The sequence below is a fragment of the Delphinus delphis genome, chromosome 16, assembly GCF_949987515.2.
Source record: "Delphinus delphis chromosome 16, mDelDel1.2, whole genome shotgun sequence".
Classification (NCBI taxonomy): Eukaryota; Metazoa; Chordata; class Mammalia; order Artiodactyla; family Delphinidae; genus Delphinus; species Delphinus delphis.
In genome coordinates this window covers 36,639,250-36,659,729 of record NC_082698.1, presented here as the reverse complement: position 1 = coordinate 36,659,729, position 20,480 = coordinate 36,639,250, and the positions used below count along the sequence as shown (strand labels likewise).

General features: G+C 40.2%; 2 protein-coding genes across 2 annotated transcripts in view; one reads left to right on the top strand and one right to left on the bottom strand.

The window, feature by feature from the left end:
* Positions 1–5,795, bottom strand: part of LIPA (lipase A, lysosomal acid type) — a 158,783-nt gene extending 152,988 nt beyond the window's left edge. Inside the window, exon 1 of the mRNA XM_060034512.1 lies at positions 5,658–5,795. The gene's annotated coding sequence lies outside the window, so the exon portion shown is untranslated. The remainder of the gene's footprint in view (positions 1–5,657) is intronic.
* Positions 5,796–5,884: 89 nt separating this feature from the next.
* LOC132439818 (interferon-induced protein with tetratricopeptide repeats 5) lies at positions 5,885–17,681 on the top strand. The gene is made up of 2 exons (XM_060034510.1): positions 5,885–5,969; positions 13,640–17,681. Exons 1-2 carry the CDS (start codon positions 5,965–5,967, stop codon positions 15,081–15,083), a joined length of 1,449 nt encoding a protein of 482 aa, XP_059890493.1. The 5' UTR covers positions 5,885–5,964; the 3' UTR covers positions 15,084–17,681.
* The last annotated feature ends 2,799 nt before the right edge of the window (positions 17,682–20,480 follow it).

Genomic DNA, 20,480 nt, shown 5'->3' with positions numbered 1-20,480 from the left:
CATCCTAACAAACAAACAATACATTTTTAGAGAAGTGATAAGGCAAAGGCAAAGAACTTTAGTTTCTAAGTGGCAAATTATAGGAAGGCAAATATATGAGGGAAACTAATGGACGATAATAGCCTGCTTATAAGGTTTGTTATGTATATTTTTCTGTTTGTGTCTCTGGGTTGATTAGGGACTAGAGTTGTCTCAGGTGATCAACTTCTCTCCTTCCCGGTAGAGGAGGAGAGACATTTTTTTCAGGAAGACGGGGGAGAGCAGAGAGCTTTCCTTATATCTGCTTCTTTTCAACTGCCTTTAGCTCAAAATAATCCTATGGCAAGGTGGCATATTTGGGGGTGGCATATTCTGCTACCCTTCAGTGAAACAAAGCAGACATTTTCCCCAAACCTCATGCAGCTTACAATCTAGTGAGAAAGACAGTAAAACAAATACACAGTCAATTAAAGGTCAGCTTTCCCCATGAAGATGTTTGAAATTTAATTCATTGTCAAACTGTGCCAAGTAGTTTCTCTTGTTTTATGCCATTTTGTTTGAAGTGTTATTGATTCAGTCATTTGCTGGTATTGACCTTTCTCCAAAGAAGATATACAGATTACCAACAAACACATGAAAGGATGCTCAACATCACTGATCATTAGAGAAATGCAAATCAAAACTGCAGTAAGGTATCACCTCACGCCCGTCAGAATGGCCATCATCAAAAAATCTACAAACAATAAATGCTGGAGAGGGTGTGGAGAAAGGGGAACCCTCTTGCACTGTTGGTGGGAATGTAAATTGATACAGCCACTATGGAGAACAGTGTGGAGTTTCCTTAAAAAACTAAAAATAGAACTACCATATGACCCAGGAATCACACTACTGGGCATATACTCAGAGAAAACCATAATTCAAAGACACATGCACCCCAATGTTCATTGCAGGTCTATTTACAAGAGCCAGGACATGCAAGCAACCTAAGTGTCCATCGACAGATGAATGGATAAAGAAGATGTGGCACATATACACAATGGAATATTACTAAGCCATAAAAAGAAATGAAATTGAGTTATTTGTAGTGAGGCGGATGGACCTAGAGTCTGTCATACAGAGTGAAGTAAGTCAGAAAGAGAAAAACAAATACCATATTTTAACACATATATATGGAATCTAAAACAAAAAAATGGTTCTGAAGAACCTAGGGGCAGGACAGGAATAAAGACTCAGATGTAGAGAATGGACCTGAGGACACGGGGAGGGGGAAGGGTAAGCTGGGACGAAGTGAGAGAGTAGCACTGACATATATACACTACCAAATGTAAAACAGATAGCTAGTGGGAAGCAGTTGCATGGCACAGGGAGATCAGCTCGGTGCTTTGTGACCACCTAGAGGGGTGGGATAGGGAGGGCGGGTGGGAGTGAGGGAGACACAAGAGGGAAGAGATATGGGGATATATGTATATGTATAGCTGATTCACTTTGTTATAAAGCAGAAACTAACACACCATTGTAAAGCAATTATACTCTTTAACAATAAGCAATAAGCAATTATACTCTTTAACAATAAAGATGTTAAAAAAAAGAAAAAAGAAATATTAAAAGGATGCTAAAGGATCTAAGAGACCGTCTGTAGCAATCATCTTTGATTATGACATTTTATTGATAGACAATGCACAACAAATAATGTTTTTAAAAGGAAAATTAAGGAAGCAATGTTATTGTTTTTTCATTCTTGTGTGTGTCTGGGGGGGAGGATGTATTAATTTCCTGTCATGGCTCTAATAAATTACCACAAACTTGGTGGCTTAAAACCACACTAATTTATTATCTTACGGTTCTAGAGATGAGAAGTCTGAAATTGGTTTCATTGGCCTGAAATCAAGGTGTTGGCACAAATTCCCTCCAGAGGCTCTAGGGGACAATTCTTTTGGTACCTTTTCCAGATTCTGGAGGCTGCCTGTATTTCCTGGTGCGGACCCCTAATCCACAGAAAATACAAGTCCCCAGGGAATTCCCAGAAATATTGGGCAAGGCTTTGGATTTCTACTGAAATTCTATAGGAAATGAAGTGAGCAAAATTTATATCATTGAGGGGCAGGCATCAGAGTTACATAGAAGTTACATAGCAATCTTCACAATTTCCTTATCACTAAAACAAGAGATTTATTAGATTAACAAAAACATAACTTAAAGTGCTTGTGTTGGTGGGAGGAGGCTGTAAGGTACTAAAATAAGTCTAACTCACTGCCAACTCCCCGAGTCAGAAATATTAAAAGTAAATAATTATTGGATAAGTGGTCAATCCTCAACTAGGCAGTTTTTCCCAGGTATTGTTATACATCGTTTGTACCCAGAAAGCAGAGCTCATTAAAATAAATTAAAATAAAATAAATTAAAATAAATAATTAAATAAATTAAAAATAAAATAAATAAATTAAAAATTAAATAATAAATTAAAAATAAAATAAAATAAAGTAAAATAAAATAAATAAAATAAAATAAATAAAGTAAAATAAATCTCTGGATTATGTAAGGTGTTTGTGTGAGATGTGTTTGACAACCTTCAGAGATCACATTTACTTAAGTGTGTATAACTTATAACCTAATACCACCTCTCTCTCCCATCCTTCCCAACTCTGGAAGAGATCTCTGCACTTCCCGGAGCTCAGTAAAACTAAAATGTGTGACAGCCTGGATGTTTGCAGAGGAAAACAACAAGCAGCAAATCCAGGAAAACAGATGCTCTTTGGTACTAAAGATACTATTGCCAAGCTTACAAATGAATATATCCAGGGATTACCAAGCGGTAACTGATGGCTTTAGATTGACAGCTGAATTTCAGGAGCTTGTTACTCCCATGGAAATGACTGACAGAACCTCAGTCGGTGTCCTTATTTAGAGTTCCCCCCAGGTGCCCAGCGGGGGTCTCTCATGTACCCTGAATCAAGCCAAGCCATACCTCCTGCCATTCACTACTATTATAGGTGCCCCAGCCCAAGTCCTTGCTAACTGCTGTCTACCCACCACCACTGGCTCTGCCTCCTTGAGGATCATCCTGGCCACCAATGTCTCCATTCTCACGATGCTGCTAGAGCTGGAACTGCATTGGGACTAAAAGCCTCTACCCTACAGCCTGCCCCAGCTTGAACTGCCCACCCTCGGTCTGTGTCCATAGCTCTGTATCTTGTCCCCAGCCAGACCAAATGTGATACAGGCACCTCCACTTTGAAGCCCATGCTGAAGGGAGTAGGCCTTTACTGCCATTCCCCTGGATATCAATCCTCTCACCCAGGCCATCTCTTGAACTCCAGTATCACCCCCAACTTCCCTTCATCTGTATCCACTTTCCCTCTCCTACCTAAAGTCCACCTCCTCTTTCTTTCGGGCTGTGCTGGAAGACTAATTCAAATAAATTAGGTATATACATGAGGGTATTACTTACGTGATTCTCAACTGTGGGGAAGAGGGAAGAGGAGGATTTTGCCCCTCGGGACAAAAACAAAAAACAAAAAAAGTTGGATTTGGCATTATATGGAGACAATTTCATTTGTCACAACTGCAGGGTGCTACTGACATCTAGTGGAGAGATGTAAGATTGCTGCTTAAACATCCTAAACTGTCAATAGTGTCAAGGTTGAGAAACTCTGGCTTATATCTATTTCTTGGAAGAGTTATTACTTAAGTTTCAGTTTCCCAAGCAGATTTTTGATCAGCTGCCATGTTTCATGTTCTATTTCTCTTTTTCTCTAGTTGCTGTGTTTCACAGGTTGATGAGAATAAATTCAGAAGGTAATACACGATTAATTTTCCCAAGAATCCACCCAATCCAACAGTCTGTGAAAAAAAGACTGAGATTCAAATTCCATCCAGTACTTTCAGCATGTTCAACACCTACTCAACAGTCGGGTCTTTGCTTCTTCCCAATCGTGAAAGTGTATATTCCTTTAAAATTTTTATAGATGGTTTTTGTCTTTCTGAATTTGAATTCCTAAACAATATAAGATGATAACCAGGATCCTTTTTTCCCTTTTGGTTTTTATCATTGATTGTTTAGTTGCTGTCCACGCAAACCTTAATAAGCAAAGACTATCTCTTGGCCCAGATACAGCTAAAAGAAAGGAAAGGAAAGGAGTACGAACAAGGAAGAAAAAACACTACCTACGCACTGGAAATTTTTTCAAACAGAGCTCTATTAAATGTTCTACATCCTTAGGAAGGAGGAAATTCTGGGCTTATTTTTCTACCTCCAAATAAACCATTCAGTACTTTTTCTAAAATGTGGCTTCCCACTTAAACATTACAACAGACTACACACCCACTGCATCCACATTACCGCTCCGGCCTCATTTCTTAGGACGTTTTCCCTACTCTCTGCACTCCAACCACACCATCTGCGCTTGCCAAGTATGCTTGCACCTCCAGGCCTTGCACTTACCGTTCCCCCAGCCTGGAACGCTCTTCCTTAGCCCCATATCTACAGTGCTCATTCGTTCACCCCCTTCAGATCTTTGCTCAACTGTCACGTTCTCAGTGAAACCTTCCCTCACCAAGGTATTTATAACAGCAAAACACTTTGCACTCCAACCTTCTCTCTGCTTTTTCTCCATAGCACCACCTAACAAAAAATGTTTTATATGTTCTTTATCTTTACCTCTCACACTAAAAATTATCTCCAAACAAATAGGAGAGCAATAAAATCACAAACGCACAACTAACTACACTTCTGTACCTACACTGTTAGCCATGTTTGCCGTGATTCTGGGGAAGCAAGAACTGACTTTATCTACAGGCCCCTTTTTCCAGCAAAACTGAATGAAAAAGTCAGCACTTTTAAAACTAGTGACCACATAGTAAAAACTGTACATCACTGCCCATTCATTTGAAAGCAAAGTGACTAGGATGGTATAAAAGTGATAAGCTGGTGCCTTTGAAACGTTTCGATGATGAACACGTTTTCTCAAAGTTTGAGAATTATCTCCCCTCTCTGTGCACAACCAGGAACAAAATGCAGAAGACGGTGAACGGGGTAGGGCTTGCCCCTTGCCTCTTTTATTCCCAGCTATCTTGACAGGGCCTTCAGCAATGTCTGGCTCTTAGGAGTTATTTAATAAAACTTGTTGAAGAAATGAATGATTGAATTCGAAGGGGACAAAATTTTTAGTGTATTGGCGTTCGCTATTTTCTGCTTAGATTCCTAATACCACCTCATCTTTATTGGGACCTTATTATAGGAAGCTCGGTTGGCAAGGGCATGGAAGGCAAGGGAACTTTCATACAATTGTGGGTGGGGGGTGTATAAACATCTTTTCAAAGCTATTCGGCAATAGCTACCAAAATGTTGAATGTATACACATTTTGGCCCCCAAGTTTCTCTAGATTTACCCAATGGAAATCATGGCACAAGTGCACGGCACTGCACCTGTGTTGGCTGAATCAAGACTTGAGTTCCAGCCTAGGACGCAGAAAGCTGTAAAGAGCATCGCCTCCACCCAACCAAAATAACGCTGAGCAATCTCCTGTCATTTTAGTTAAAACAACAACAACAACAAACAACCACCCCCAAGAAAGCTAATCTTGAGGCAAGTGGCCTCAGCGAGATAGGTGAGAGCCAATACCGAAGTCTCGAGGCCCAGCTGTAAATTCCACCCCGAACGACCCCGCGCTGCGCAAACCTCTCACTGAGACTCCTCAGCCGGCTCCGGGGCCCACTCAACTAGCTCTTCCAGAAGTTTCTGTTTTCCGGGGCTGGACTCCGCCTAGTCGGGGATCAGATTCACTTTCTAGTTTCCTCTTCCCGCTCGGGTCCTGCCTTGAACAAAGCGGACGCCCCCGCGCGCGGGCGCGCGGACTAGCGCTGCGGTCATCTTGCTCGCGCGCGCGCACACGCACGGGGCCGCTCAGTCCGCGCAGCAGCCGAGCGCTGAGGAGAGAAGCGGAGAGGACCGGCGCCTCCCAAGACGGACTCAGAGCCCAGCCACCATGAGGTGAGGGCTTCTGCCCGCTTCTTCTCCCCAACTCCGTGGGGCCTTTGTGGCACACCCGCGTTTCTCTCGTATTCCATTTCCAGCGCAGCGCTGCGGCCTTTGAAGGGGCCGAGCCCGGCCGCCAGGCATCTGCGTTGGCGGCGCTCCCCGGGAGCCCCGTCCGGGCCCGGGACGGCTGAAGGCGGGCCTGCTGGGGAGGGTGGCCGAGCGGACCCTTCTTTGGAGCCCCGGGCGTCCGCGGTCGGGACTGTCGGGCCGGGGGGCGGCGGGGCTGGGGGTGCCGGGCGACGCGTCCCGCGGGCCTGTCACCTCCCTGCGGCTTTGGTCGTCGCCGGCCCCGGACCGGTGCGGGCGGCTTCTGCGTGGCCGGTCCCCGCAGGCCTCAGCGCCCGGCGTCACACGCGTCCGTTCCTGCCATTTTGCCTTCTGATTCCTGGGTCTGACTTCTCCCCCTCCTTTGTACCATGGACAGATTGCTCTAGTTCCACCCCATCCACCGTTTTATGAGGCTTTCTTTCTCGTCTCCTTGACTGGCGTGTGGTGGGTGGTCCTAGGCTGACCCATGTAATCCGGTCCCCTGCCCTGCACGTGGGTAGTTAACGCTCTCCATCGGGAAGCTGAGGAGTGGGAGATTCCGACCTTGGGCCCCTGAAGCCCGTAGAGCCCTTTGTTCTAAATCCTGACTTTGACCACCTACGAGTTGGGTGACCCAAAGCAAAGTTTCTTCAGTTCGGTGGGTCTGTTTCTTACCTGTAGAAATTGATAGCATCCATCTCTTAGGACTGTAGAAGGGGGCACATAATATTTGCAAATGTTGACTAAAAATATTTAATAAATGCCTCACTTCTACCATTTGTAAGAAGGGAGGGAGGTGGGAAGTATCAGGAAGGAGCCTGAAGAAATAGGGAAGGAAAGGCGGGTGCACAGTATGTAGATGCAGGTTGGTGTGGAAGAGGGGTGGACCCCATTGGGCACTAACTGTCTCCCAAGAAAAATGAAAGACTACTCCTTCCTGGCAAAAAACAAAAACAAAAAACACCCCCCCACACACACACAAAATTACCTGAAGATAGATGTTGCCTCTTGAGACACAATAGCCTCTCTCTGCCAGCTTCCCAGAGACAAAGTTTAAAAATTAAGTAGACATAGTTGAAAAAGTAAAACTTGTCATAAGTGTCCAGTTGTGCATAAATTCCAGAGTGTGGGCAGAGCACTTACACGGCTAACTGAATGTCCCTTGGAGATCTCACAGCCACATCATAATGCCTGGGGCAGCCCTCCGTCCTCATCGTCCTTGTGCAGAGGCAGATGTTCATTTTACTCTGTGGTTGGGCAGAGGGCTGGTAAGCCCATGTTGGATAGGGGAGACTGAAGTGGCAGAAAGTTTGGAGCCATTAGCAAGATGGGAAGAGCTAGCAGGAATTCCCTCATCTGAAATTCAGGTGCTTTTTTTTTTTTAATGCTAGGCTCATGCCTCTGGGCTGGAAATGCCAGAAGCTACCAGTATATAATTGCATTCACTCAACAAATATTTATTATTGAGTTTCTCTTATATGCCTGAAATCACAGATGCTGGGGACACAGAGGTGAAAAACATAAAACTGGAGTAAGGTCCTTATTCTCATTTAAATGGGGGAAATAGACAACCAAGAATGAATGAGTAAATAATCAACATAATTCAGAAAGTGATAACAGCTATAAGGAAAATAAAATAGTGCTAAGAGAGTGACCTAGAATGGAGGGGGTGATTTTAGATAGCTCTACCACAGGCGGCCTCTTGGGTAAGGAATATTTGAGCTGAGTTAAAGGAAGGAGCTAGTCATACAAAGATTTAGGAGCAGAGCTTTTTAAGTAGAGTAAAAACAACAGGTGTAAAAGGCCTTGAACTTGATATGTTCAAGATAGGAAGAAGGTCAGTATGTCTAAAACACAGTTAATGAGGAGGAGAGTAGGAGAAGACAAGGTTGGGTGGGTAGACAAGTCCAGCTCCTTTAGGGACTTGTAAGACATGGCAAAGGCTAGATTAAAATCTAAGGGTGTTGGGAAGCTATTGGGAGATTTTAAACCAGAAGACTGACGTAATCTGGTTTACATTTTTAAAAGTTTACTAATACTGTATGGGGACCAAGAGTGGAAACAGAGACCAGATTTTTGCCACAGCTCAAAGGAAAGGTAATAGTCTTTCCTATTTTCCTAGACTAGCAGTGGAAATGGAAAAAAGTGGATGGATTTGAGATGTATTTGGGTGATAGAATTAACAGGACTTCCTATTGAAGAATAGGAATCAAAGATGACTCCTAGGTTATTTGGCCTGTGGAACTAAGAGGTACCGAACAAGGTGGGGAAAACCAAGGGAGGAACAGGCTCAAGGAACCCAGATTTCTATAATTTCTATATTTACTTGAGATGCCAACTGAACTTCTAATTGAAGGTGTAAACTAAAAGTTAGATAAGTCTGGAATTCAGGGGAGAGATCAGAGATAGAAGAAATACCTTGGAAGATCATCAGCATATCTTTGGATTATGGAAAAAAAGGTATTTTAATTCCCTTACATGAATAATGATGATAATTATATCTTTGATAACTAAGATTTTTGTCCTTCCTTCAGATCACTTTTAATACATTTCCACCCAGCTCTTTTGTTATTTGAAAGAATCATTAATCACCCTCTCTGCCCCTCCACAGCGTGTCCTAGTGAGAAGCAGCTCCATCTCAAAACAGCTCCAACAATGCAGAATGCTATGACTTTAGATTGAGGGCTCGTATTTGAAACCATTGTTTTCTTATCCTGAGACCTTTAACTGTCTGACATGTCCTTTCCAATGGGCAGTTACACAACCTCTTACCTGCTCTTTAAGCTGCTCTAAAATCTCTTGTTTTCTTTTAAGTCCTTCCCAGGCAAAGTGAATTTTACATACATTAGACATATCCTATATTTTAAAGCAAACTATTCTTAAAAACAACTCCAATTTTTATGTGAAAGGGGTAGTATAGCATTATGGTTAAAAGGCATAACCTTTTGTTTAAGTCAGGCAGAACTAGGTTTGAATCTGTGCTTGGACACTTTATAGCTGTGTAACCTTGGACATGTAATTTAAACTCTGTTTCCCAGCCCTCATCCATAAAATTGTGAAAATAATAAGACACTGTTATAAAAATTAAATGTAATTTGTGTAAAGTGCTTGGCAGACTGCCTGACATGTGCAGTGTGGCAAGTGAATGGTTTTGGGGGGTGTTTTTTTTGACCTCTCATCTGATTCTAGAAATATATTGTACAAGTGTAACATTTATACTATTGAGCTGAATCTGTAGTGAACCTAGGTCTTATGCATAAAGTTGTTTTCTCATATATATCCTTGTTTGCCATTTAATTTAGCCCTCACTGTCAATAAAATAGGGAAAATTTCAAGTTAGAGTAGAGGTCTAGCCTGTTGGGCTTGAGGCTTTTTTATACATTAAGCTCTATAGGCCCAGTGTCTTCAACTGTCCTGTCCCATGCAGTAACCACTAGTCATACGTGACTATTCAAATTAATAAAAGTAAATAAAATATAAAAAGCAGTTCAGTGGTCATCCTAGCCACATTTCATGTGATCAGTGGTCACGTGTGTAGTGTCTATCACATTGTGCAGCACAGATAAGAACATTCCCATCGTGGCAGGAAGTTCTGTTAGAAAGCTCTGGTCTAGAACCTGCAATCACTAAAATGTGGGACCTGTATATATGTGTTTACATGTATATACAGACCACACAAGAGAATAAATATGAAAAATTTATAAAATTAAAATTAGTAATTATAAGTGAATGTAAATGTCTACTAAATATAATACTAAGTTAGCTATTAATGTTTAAATTTAGTATTTATAAAATTAGAAAACATGTCATGAAGTATATGATTAGATTATAAATATGAAGTGGTTTTATTTTTCTAGTCACTACTGCTAATTGTGTACTTAGTCCAGTTCTCTGACTCTTCTGCCACTTTTGGCTATTAGGACAGCCTCTTTCCAGTTCCTGAAGACTCAGCCCAATTCATTTTAAAACCTCAATCTCATATTTGATTCAAAGCACTCTTCTCTTCCTTCCCAACTCCCAGAAAATATTGATAAAGGTGCTGTGAAGAATAGGAAAATGTGATAGACTAGACTGTAGGATGGCAGGCAAGGTGGAGATGCAGCTTGAGCCAAAGTGGTCAGGGGTAGCCTTCTTTGAAGAGCTGAGATTTGAGCCAAGCCCAGAATTATGAGAATAAGTAAACCCTAGTACTCTCTTAGGAAGAATTCACAGAGTGAGGGAATAAAAAGCAGGTACAAATGCCCTGACGTAGGTGCATACTTGGCATAAGAAATAATAAAACAATAAAATTTTGTAAAGGCTTGTAAGACTGGAGTGCAGTGAGCATGAGGAAAGTGGTACAAAATGAGGTTAGAGAAGTAGACATGGGCCAGATGGTAAAGGGCATAGTAACCATGGTTAGGAGTTTGGGGCTGGAGATAAAGATTTGAGTAGTATTAACAGTGTATAGTTTCACTCTGCTTCATATTCCGTCCTTCTCACAAGTATCCCCATCTCTCCCACAAGAATCATTTTCTCCCTTAATACTGGATCATTTCCCTTTGACATATCATTAAGTCATTAAAAATATGAAAAAATTTTTGACAATTTCCTCAGATTTGCCTCTGTTTCACTTTTAATACATTTCTGCATACATTGAGTGAATGCTGACAATTTCCTCAGATTTGCCTCTGTTTCTCTACTCCCTTCATAGTAAAATTCCTTGAAGGAGTGACCATATCCACTTCTTCTCCTCTTCCCATTATCTCCTCAACCCACTCCAGTAATATTTTCATCCCTACCGTTCTGTTAAAACAACAAGTTCCCCCACAACTTTACTCCTCCCCAAACAGTGATCTCTGTCCTCATTTTCTCAACCTCTTAGGATCATTGTGCACATTAAACATTTCTCTTTTTTCAAAATCAACATTTTCTTCTTTAGGCTTTCATGACACGAGATTTCTTGGTTTATCTGCTCCCCTACTGATTATTAAGATTAGAAAGGGGCAATTGAGTTGAAGTAAGATCTCAACAATGAAAAGGAGGAAGTCATAAAAGATCTGAGGGCAGAATGGTCTAAGCCAGTGCTTCTCAACCAGGGTGATTTTTGCTCCCCCAGGGGACATTTGGTGATGTCTGGAGACAGTTTCGGTTGTCACCACCGGAGGGATGCTAGTTACATCTACTGGGTCAAGGCCAGGGATGCTACTAAATATCCTGCAATGCACAGGTCAGCCCCAACTAAAAGAATTCCTCGACAATCATAACTAAAGTACACCACCACTACCACCACCACCACATAATCCCATTACTCTGATTTTTTTTTTTCTTAACACTTATTACTGTCTGGAATTACGTTGTCTGTTGATTTGTTTACATGTTTATTTTCTGTCAACCCCTTTTGTTCCCTCCTCTCCTATAATAGAATTACCATGAAGAAAAGGCCTTTTTCTATCTTGCTCATTACTGTATTCACTACAACCAGCATATTGCCTGGCACGTATGACATGAGGTGATCAATAAATGTTTCCTTCTTTTTTTCATTTATTTGGCTGCATTGGGTCTTAGTTGCGGCACACGGGATCCTCGTTGCAGCATGCGGGATCTTTCATTGTGGCACGTGGGCTCTTTATTGCGGCGTGCGGGTTTCTCTCTAGTTGTGGTGCGTGGGCTCCAGAGTGTGCGGGCTCAGTAGCTGCGGCGTGCGGGCTTAGTTGCCCCGTGGCATGTGAGATCTTAGTTCCCCAACCAGGGATCGAACCCGCATCCCCTGCATTGGAAGGCGGATTATTAACCACTGGACCACCAGGAAAGTCCCCAATAAATGTTTCTTGATAGAAATACTATAGTTCCCGTAAACATTTATACAAATATGCATACATACATATAAGGAGGAGAGTCCTGTGCACAGCATAAAGGGAAATACACACACACTGTACATTATTCATCCGATAATTAGAATATTTCCCTCTTTGAGAGAAGCCTTAAGTCGTTTTTTTTTCTGTAAATTTCTTTCAACCCTTAATTGTGGCCGATTGTAGATTTAGAAAGTCTTTCCTGACTGCCTCGCCACTACCATCAGCAAAACTAGGTATATTAATCAGGATTTTGTCAGTTGCAGACAGGAGAAACCCAGTTCAAACTGGCTTAAGCAAAAAGAGAGATTATTTCCTTAAAAAAGTAGAAGTCCAGGGATGGATAGGGTGATCCAGGTATTTAATCAGCACCACAAGCAATCTGTCTTTATTCCTGTCTAAGCCCTGCTTTCCTCTATGCTTGATTCTTTCTCAGGCAGGCTGTCCCCAAGAGTTTGGAAAGATGGCCACCAGCAACTCCAGCTTATATTCTACAAGCTTAAAATTTTTGGAAGAGAGTTCCAGCAAAGCCCCATTTCAGCAAAATTATATTTTAATTGGATTATCTCTGAATATATCACTGGGTCCAAGGAATGGCTGGAATATGTGTGCTTTCCTACAGACTGGAAGAAAGTGTAGACAGCCTGTCTCAGATCACATGGACTGAGAGTAGGGGGAGATGTTCCACCAAATGAAGGCCCCAGATGTCCACAACACTGGACTATGTGCCCTTCCTGAGTCACTTCCATGGAACTTTACTGGAATGCTGAGTTGTAATTGACTGTGTACTTAGTGTACTTATAAGCTCTGTATAAGCAGGGCTGTGTCTTATTCACAGTTACATCCCCAGGGTTATTCAGAACATCTTGCACATAAAAGTCTTTCGGTAATGAATAAATACTTCCTGTCCCTTCCTTTCCCCTTCAGCTTCCTAGCTTCAGAGATGAAACTAGGCCCTGCAGAGATAACACTGTGCTTCACACAAAGGGAGTTCAACAAATATTTGTGAAGTGAACATTAAGGGTAATGTTAAGTTAATAATAGGTGGTAGCCTTTATTTATGCCCACAATCCTAAAGATCAGAAGGATATTCCACATAACATCAAAACCTACTAACCCTCCCTTTGCTTTTTCCCCATTTTCTCTAAATCTTTGTTATATCTCAAACTTATACTTCTTCCCGTCTCTTGGTGTTCCTGTTCCTGTTCTTTTCTGACTCTGTGTCTTTTTTTTCTCTGTGGGGTTTCCTTTGTTTGTTTCTTTATTTCTCTGCAAAAATTATATATTCATGTGGCTTCTCTCTCCTTCAGTGTACTTATTTTTCTTATTTCTCACCTTCTCCTCTTTCCCTTCACTACTCATAATACAGAAAAGAAATTTTTATGTTGTTTATTAACTGTGTATATATCTATTATTATTAATTTTCAGAACTAGTAAATACGATATTTTAAATTCCCCTCTCTAAAAATAGGTGGTCCTTGTGGGTTAGTGACTGCCAAAAGGAAATAGATACCCTATAACATAGAAAATGCTGTCATCTCTCCAGAATTGGTTTTGCAATAAATAATGTGAATTTAATGAAATATTTTAGGACATAACTATACTAGTTCCCTCTGTGTATAGAGTTATAGAAACCTAGTGCTTTAACTGTAAGATCAAATAGATAAAATACAGTTCTTTGCTTAACAACCTGTTTAAGCTTTAAAAATTTATTATTTCCTTTATTTCTTCAAAAATTAAAAAGGATTTTATCTTTGACAGTGAAATTCCTAAGGACTCATTGAAGGCCATTCTGTTGGAGTTAGAATGTCACTTCACATGGAACTTACTTAAGGAAGACATTGATCTGTTTGATGTAGAAGATACAATTGGGCAACAGCTTGAATTTCTTACCACAAAATCCAGACTCACTCTTTATAACCTGTTGGCCTATGTGAAACACCTGAAGGGCCAAAATAAAGATGCTCTAGAGTGCTTGAAACAAGCAGAAGAAATAATACAGCGAGAACACTCGGACAAAGAAGAAGTACAAAGTCTGGTCACTTGGGGAAACTATGCCTGGGTTTATTATCACATGGACCAGCTTAAAGAAGCTCAGAAGTATATAGACAAGGTAGGGAACGTCTGCAAGAAATTGTCCAGTCCTTCTGACTACAAGTTGGAGCGTCCAGAGATTGACTGTGAGAAAGGGTGGGCACTCTTGAAATTTGGAGGAAAGTATTACCAAAAGGCTAAAGCAGCTTTTGAGAAGGCTCTGGAAGCAGAACCCGACAATCCAGAATTTAACATCGGCTATGCCATCACAGTGTATCGGCTGGATGATTCTGACAGAGAAGGGTCTATAAAGAGCTTTTCTCTGGGCCCCCTGCGGAAAGCTGTTACCCTGAACCCAGATAATTCCTATATTAAGGTTTTTCTGGCGCTGAAGCTTCAAGATGTACATGCAGAAGCCGAAGGGGAAAAGTATATTGAAGAAATCCTGGACCAAATATCATCCCAACCTTACGTTCTTCGTTATGCAGCCAAATTCTATAGGAGAAAAAATTCCTGGGACAAAGCTCTTGAACTTTTGAAAAAGGCCTTAGAGGCAACACCAACCTCTTCTTTCCTGCATCACCAAATGGGACTTTGCTATAGGGCACAAATGATCCAAATCAAGAAGGCCACTCGCAACAGACCTAAAGGAAAGGATAAACTGAAAGTTGATGAGCTGATTACATCAGCTATATTTCATTTCAAAGAAGCTGTGGAGCGAGATTCTATGTTTGCATTTGCCTACACGGACCTGGCCAACATGTATGCTGAGGGAGGCCAGTATGGCAACGCTGAAGACATTTTTCAGAAAGCTCTTCGTCTGGAGAACATAACTGATGACCACAAACATCAGATCCACTACCACTATGGCCGCTTTCAGGAATTTCACTGTAAATCAGAAAATACTGCCATCCACCATTATTTAGAAGCCTTAAAGGTCAAAGACAGGTCATCTCTGCGTACTAAACTGACAAGTGCTCTAAAGAAATTGGCTTCCAAGAGACTTGGTCACAATGATTCAGATGTGCAGAGTTTAAGTGCCCTAGGGTTTGTTTACAAGCTGGAGGGAGAAAAGAGGCAAGCTGCTGAGTACTATGAAAGGGCCCAAAAGATAGATCCAGAAAATGCAGAATTTCTTACTGCTCTCTGTGAGCTTCGACTTTCCATTTAAATACATACTCCAGGAAATTAGTTCTAAGCTTTTTTCCTCCATTTTGGTTTCTTATATTTTTCTTTATTGTTTTAATCCATTGTTCATTATAGAGCTAAGTTTTATTGAATTGTTATTTTGTATCTGGCATCATGCTAAATACTTTGTATATTTAGTTATGATGAATCTTTTTTTTTAATTAAAATACAGTAATCCATTGAGAAACAGCAAAATTCCAGCTGTTGTAACTTTATAAAGTATGGTCATTATGACTTTATATCCTTTATCTCTGCTATTTATAATAATTTTCTGATTAGATTTTGTGAAGTTTTCCATATCACTTCCTTATGCTGCGAGTATAATCCTACACATGGCTTTGACACCTACGTCAGGAACAGTCTTTTAAGGAGTGCAAAATTATATTAGTTAAGCACTTAACTATGTAGCTTGCAAAAGACGGAAACCTCTAGTTACAGATGTTCCAACTTTGAGGATATTTAACCATCAACATGATAGTTACCTAAAGGATCCTCTTTGTTGGAAGAAAAAAGTTTATAATAGAAGTTTGTCATCCCTGATGACTTCAATAAAAGGAGAAAATACTAGAACATGAGAAAAAAGATTTCCCCATATACAGAACTTCAGGGACCCATGAGAAATCCAAAGTATTACCTCCCAAAATATTCATTAAGTAGCTAGAAATAGTGATGAGGAAAAAAATGGATAATGGAAAATCATTAGTTTCAAATTTTTCTAGTTCTTTTAACTAGAAGAATAAACCTAAAGTTAATCTAGATGGAATTAATTTTATTCCTTCCAATTAAAATTGCAGTATTTTTAGGTTAAAATCATTGAGATAAAAAGCGGACCAATTGAGAAGTTGGGAGAAATGATAAACAAATGGGTAAAGTAGATGCCCCTAACCTACATCCCCAGATTACCAAGATTTCAGTGATTTAGTTTTGGGTCTGGACTGGTTGGAATTCTCATCCACACAATTTCTGGCCTTTGGTTAACTGTTTTAGTATTCCAAAGTTACTTCTATGAAGCTTTTCCTTTTGTCTGAAGTTTTCAGATTGACATGTTTTCCTGTAGATCCTCTAGGAATAGTTAAGCCCTGTTTTCAGTTTTAATATCCACTTTGAAGGGTCACTGCTTAAGGGCTTTTACCCCAGAGGACTTTTTAAATCGGGATGTTGCTAAAAGTGGCTTCTTTAATGTTGTTTCCTTGATTATAGACGACACAATTATATTTACCACCACAGTGTTAGTGGAAAAATATGCCATATGATTTAATTCTCCATACCTTCAATGTAGCTCTTAAAACTACTGTAATATATACTGTATATATTCTCCATACCTCCTAAAACTACTGTGTTTTTTACTTTTTGTTACTATTTTTATTTTTTAAATTTCTATTATAGTTTTGATTATTATAGAAGTAGTGAACTCTCATTGTAAAATTTCAAACAATACTAAAGTATATGAATTTAAAAGAGCACTTCCTTCGCCCTACCCCAGTTCCACATGCCCAAGGTAAACTGTTAATAATTTGATAGGTATCCCTCCAGATATTTTTTTCTCAGCATATTCAAACATACATAAATACTGCAGTGTATCTCATGAATTAAATTTTTTTTAAGGTTCGTTTTACTTATCTCCCTGCTGGTTTTATTTATTTCGCTGATTTCACTTGTTTATTCAAGAATTAAGAACAGGCAAGGGAATGGTCTTTAAGTATTTCAGTAATTCAGGACTGAAGTCCTAACCTATCAGTAGAAGCATTTGTCCTGTTTTGCAGCAAATAGCTTATTTTGCAGCAAGTCATTTTCTCCCATTGGGAATAATGTTACGATTAAGGTTATGTTCCCAAGTAGAGACTTCATATGCAATAAAATTACAGTTGTGATATCAAAACAAAGATACAACTATACAAGCCTCTCTATTTAAACATTAGACTTTAAGGTCTATTAAGTGATTTTAAAATCCACTAGATATTAAAATATTGAAATATATAAGAAGCATAACACTAAGAAAGTATAAAATCAGCATATGAATAATACAACTATATAAGTTGAACTAAAATTAATATTTATAATAACTTTAAATTTTGTCAGTATTGTGCTTGCCTTCCTAAACTTTATTTAGAGATACTTTCATAGACTCTTCAGTTTAAAAAAGACCTCAAAATTAACCTTTATTAATTAACCATCAAAATTTGAAGGTTGAATTATCTTCCTAAACGATAATTTTTGTCTTCAGATAGTCCTTATTCTTAGAAATTTGGGACTTCCCTAGTGGTGCAGTGGTTAAGAATCCACCTGCCAATGCAGGGGACACGGGTTAGATCCCTGGTCCAGAAAGATCCCACATGCCGCGGAGCAACTAAGCCTGTGCGCCACGACTACTGAGCCTGTACTCCAGAGCCCGTGAGCCACAACTACGGAAGCCCGCACGCCTAGAGCCTGAGCTCTGCAACAAGAGAAGCCACCACAATGAGAAACCTGCGTACCACAGCGAAGAGTAGCCCCCGCTTGCCACAACCAGAAAAAGCCCGCGCGCAGCGACGAAGACCCAATGCAGCCAAAAATAAATTTATTAAAAAAATAAAATTTGTTTCTGCCATTTAACTGAAGACTTCTAGCGTGTAGTTTACACATTTTGGTCTGTCCTTAGGGACTTCAAAGATCTAATGCTTTTTAGAGATGACATTTTGTATTAGTTAAAACTCTTAATTGCAAATCAAAAAACTCAGCTAAACTGACCTAAGCAAAAATGAAAATATAATGAATGATGTAATTTAATAGTCCAGGGGCAGCACTAATTTCAGATAAATTTGAAGGAACAAATGAATCACCAAATACATATGGCTGTTATGTGAAGTCGTGACACTGAGTTGCCAAAAACCAAATGTCTACTACACATATCTTAAAGTAATTGAAGACAATTGCCCTGTGTCCCCTGAAACTTGAGTTAAACATTCCATTTCCTTTCACCCACCGCCATAAGACATATTGCAGTCTCCTCCCCATCATGGTTATTTTGAATTCTCTCCAAATTGTCTTTATCCTTTGGCAAGGGTTTGTGCACAGGGTTTAACTTCATACCTAAAGTGAGGTTTTAGGACTCTGGTAGAATTATCCCTTATCTTTTCTATGAACTATATGTATATTAATGTAGCCAAAATAATAACATCCACTTCCTATCTACTTATGTGTAGGTTTTTCCACACATGCCGTTGTAAGGCATGCCTTACATATCCTATACCTGACCATTTGGCTTTTGAAAGTGTTTTATGTTCCTTGGTAGCATTCAGTACTTCAATTCAGATGACCCACATCTCTTAAAGAAATTGTATAAATATTTGTATATAAGATGCTATCCACTGTAAATGACAGAAAATAGAAAACCTGGCATAATCTGTCTTTAAACCAGTAAGAAACAAAAGTAACTCGTGTTTTCAAACAAGGCTTAATCTTTTCAAAGCACTGTGGCCAAGACACAATCACTGTCTCTACTTCTCAGCACTGATTTATCAAATTTGGCTCCATTCTGAGAAAACTACCTTTGTGATCCTAAGATGGCTGCCACATGCACTCTTGTCTCTATGCAGTGGAAAAGAGCACATCTCTTCCCTGAACCATCTGAGAAGTCCAGGTTTGCAGTGTGATAGGACTGTCATAGGTTATGGAACCATTTTCAAATAAGTCATCATGGCCAGAGAGGAAGAGACCATGTTCATTAGTTAGGCCTGAGACATAGCTGGCACAGAAAGACAGGAATGAGGAGAAAGTTAACTTCCTCAGAAGCATGGACTGCAAGGTGCAGGGATGGAATTATCGAGAAAATCGGGATTGGATACTGGCAGCCAAAAATACCAAAGTCATGTAGATTCAAATTTTGTCTTCTTCCCCATTCCATACATGTCTATAGCAAGTGAAGTATTTCAAAAAGGAGGTAGTCATTCTAGCTCTAGTCATTACTGAAGCCCCCAGTAAACTTTTTCTGTTGAGATTTCAGTCTGGTTCTCTTATCCCTCTTTATTCCTACAGATCTGTTCTCAGCATCATGGGTAGGGGGAGTGGGGTATGGAAAGTGGAGCAAGGGAAGAAGTTATACTCACATTGTAGCAACTGCTACCAACTGTAATTCAGACAACTTCAAAAAATAGGTAGAATTATGGGCTTCCCCGGTGGCGCAGTGGTTAAGAACCCGCCTGCCAATGTAGGGGACACAGGTTTGAGCCCTGGTCCAGGAAGATCCCACATGTCACGGAGCAACTAAGCCCGTGCGCCACAACTACTGAGCCTGCGCTCTAGAGCCCACGAGCCAAAACTACTGAAGCCTGCGTGCCACAACTACTGAAACCTGCGTGCCTAGAGCCTGTGCTCCACAACAAAAGAAGCCACCGCAATGAGAAGCCCACGCACTGCAACGAAGAGTAGCCCCTGCTCACTGCAACTAGAGAAAGCCCGCGTGCAGCAACGAAGACCCAACGCAGCTATAAATAAATAAATAAATAAATAAAATTTTTAGAAATAGGTAGAATTATGGCTGTGAATGTATCTGAAGTACTAAAGATGGCTGTGTTGACTGAAATAATGACTTATATCCAATAAAGCTGAGCAGAGGCTGAAGAAGCCATCACCAGCTTATTCACAGCTGCTGTGAGGTCTACAGGCCTTGAACTGGACTTGTCCAAATTCAAAGTGGAAAAGGTAGATGATAAAAGTGAGTATGGGATGACCTAGACATCAAAGGACAGCCAGATTACCCACGTGGTCAGCTTGTACATATATATGTACAGCTATATGTGTGTGTGTGTGTGTGTGTGTGTATATATATATATATATGTAATGGTAAAGTCCCATATAAAAATAACTGCTTTGCATTAATTATAAGATACTTTAATATTATACCTTATTTAACTATTTCAACACTGCAAATAAATAGAGCAACGCTCAGAAGTTAGTTAACATTATCAGAATCACACAAGCTACTTAGTTACTAAGTGGTAGCGCTAGGACCAGATCTGACCTCATTTACAGTCCACTCTCTCTGCATTGTATCAGTGGTTCATAAACCTAACCCTAAATCAGAACCACTGGTGAAGTTTTTTAAATATCAAATTCCCAGGTCCCATGAAAGACCTACTAAACTAGAACCTCCAGGGGTGGGGCCTATATATTTGTAAAGCACCCAAAGGGATTCTGAGGATCATCTAGGTAAGGAAACGACTGTAATAACTTTGGGGGGATGGCCTTGTCTGCTCTACATCCTATGCATTCCATTTGTAAGTAGAAATCCTAAGGGAAACTACATATGTTAGGTTAAAGTTAACAACAGCCCAAGTTTAGATACAACTTTTACCCTGTTATGTGGAAGCTCTCTGAATAAAAAGGTTAGGGGAAATAACAA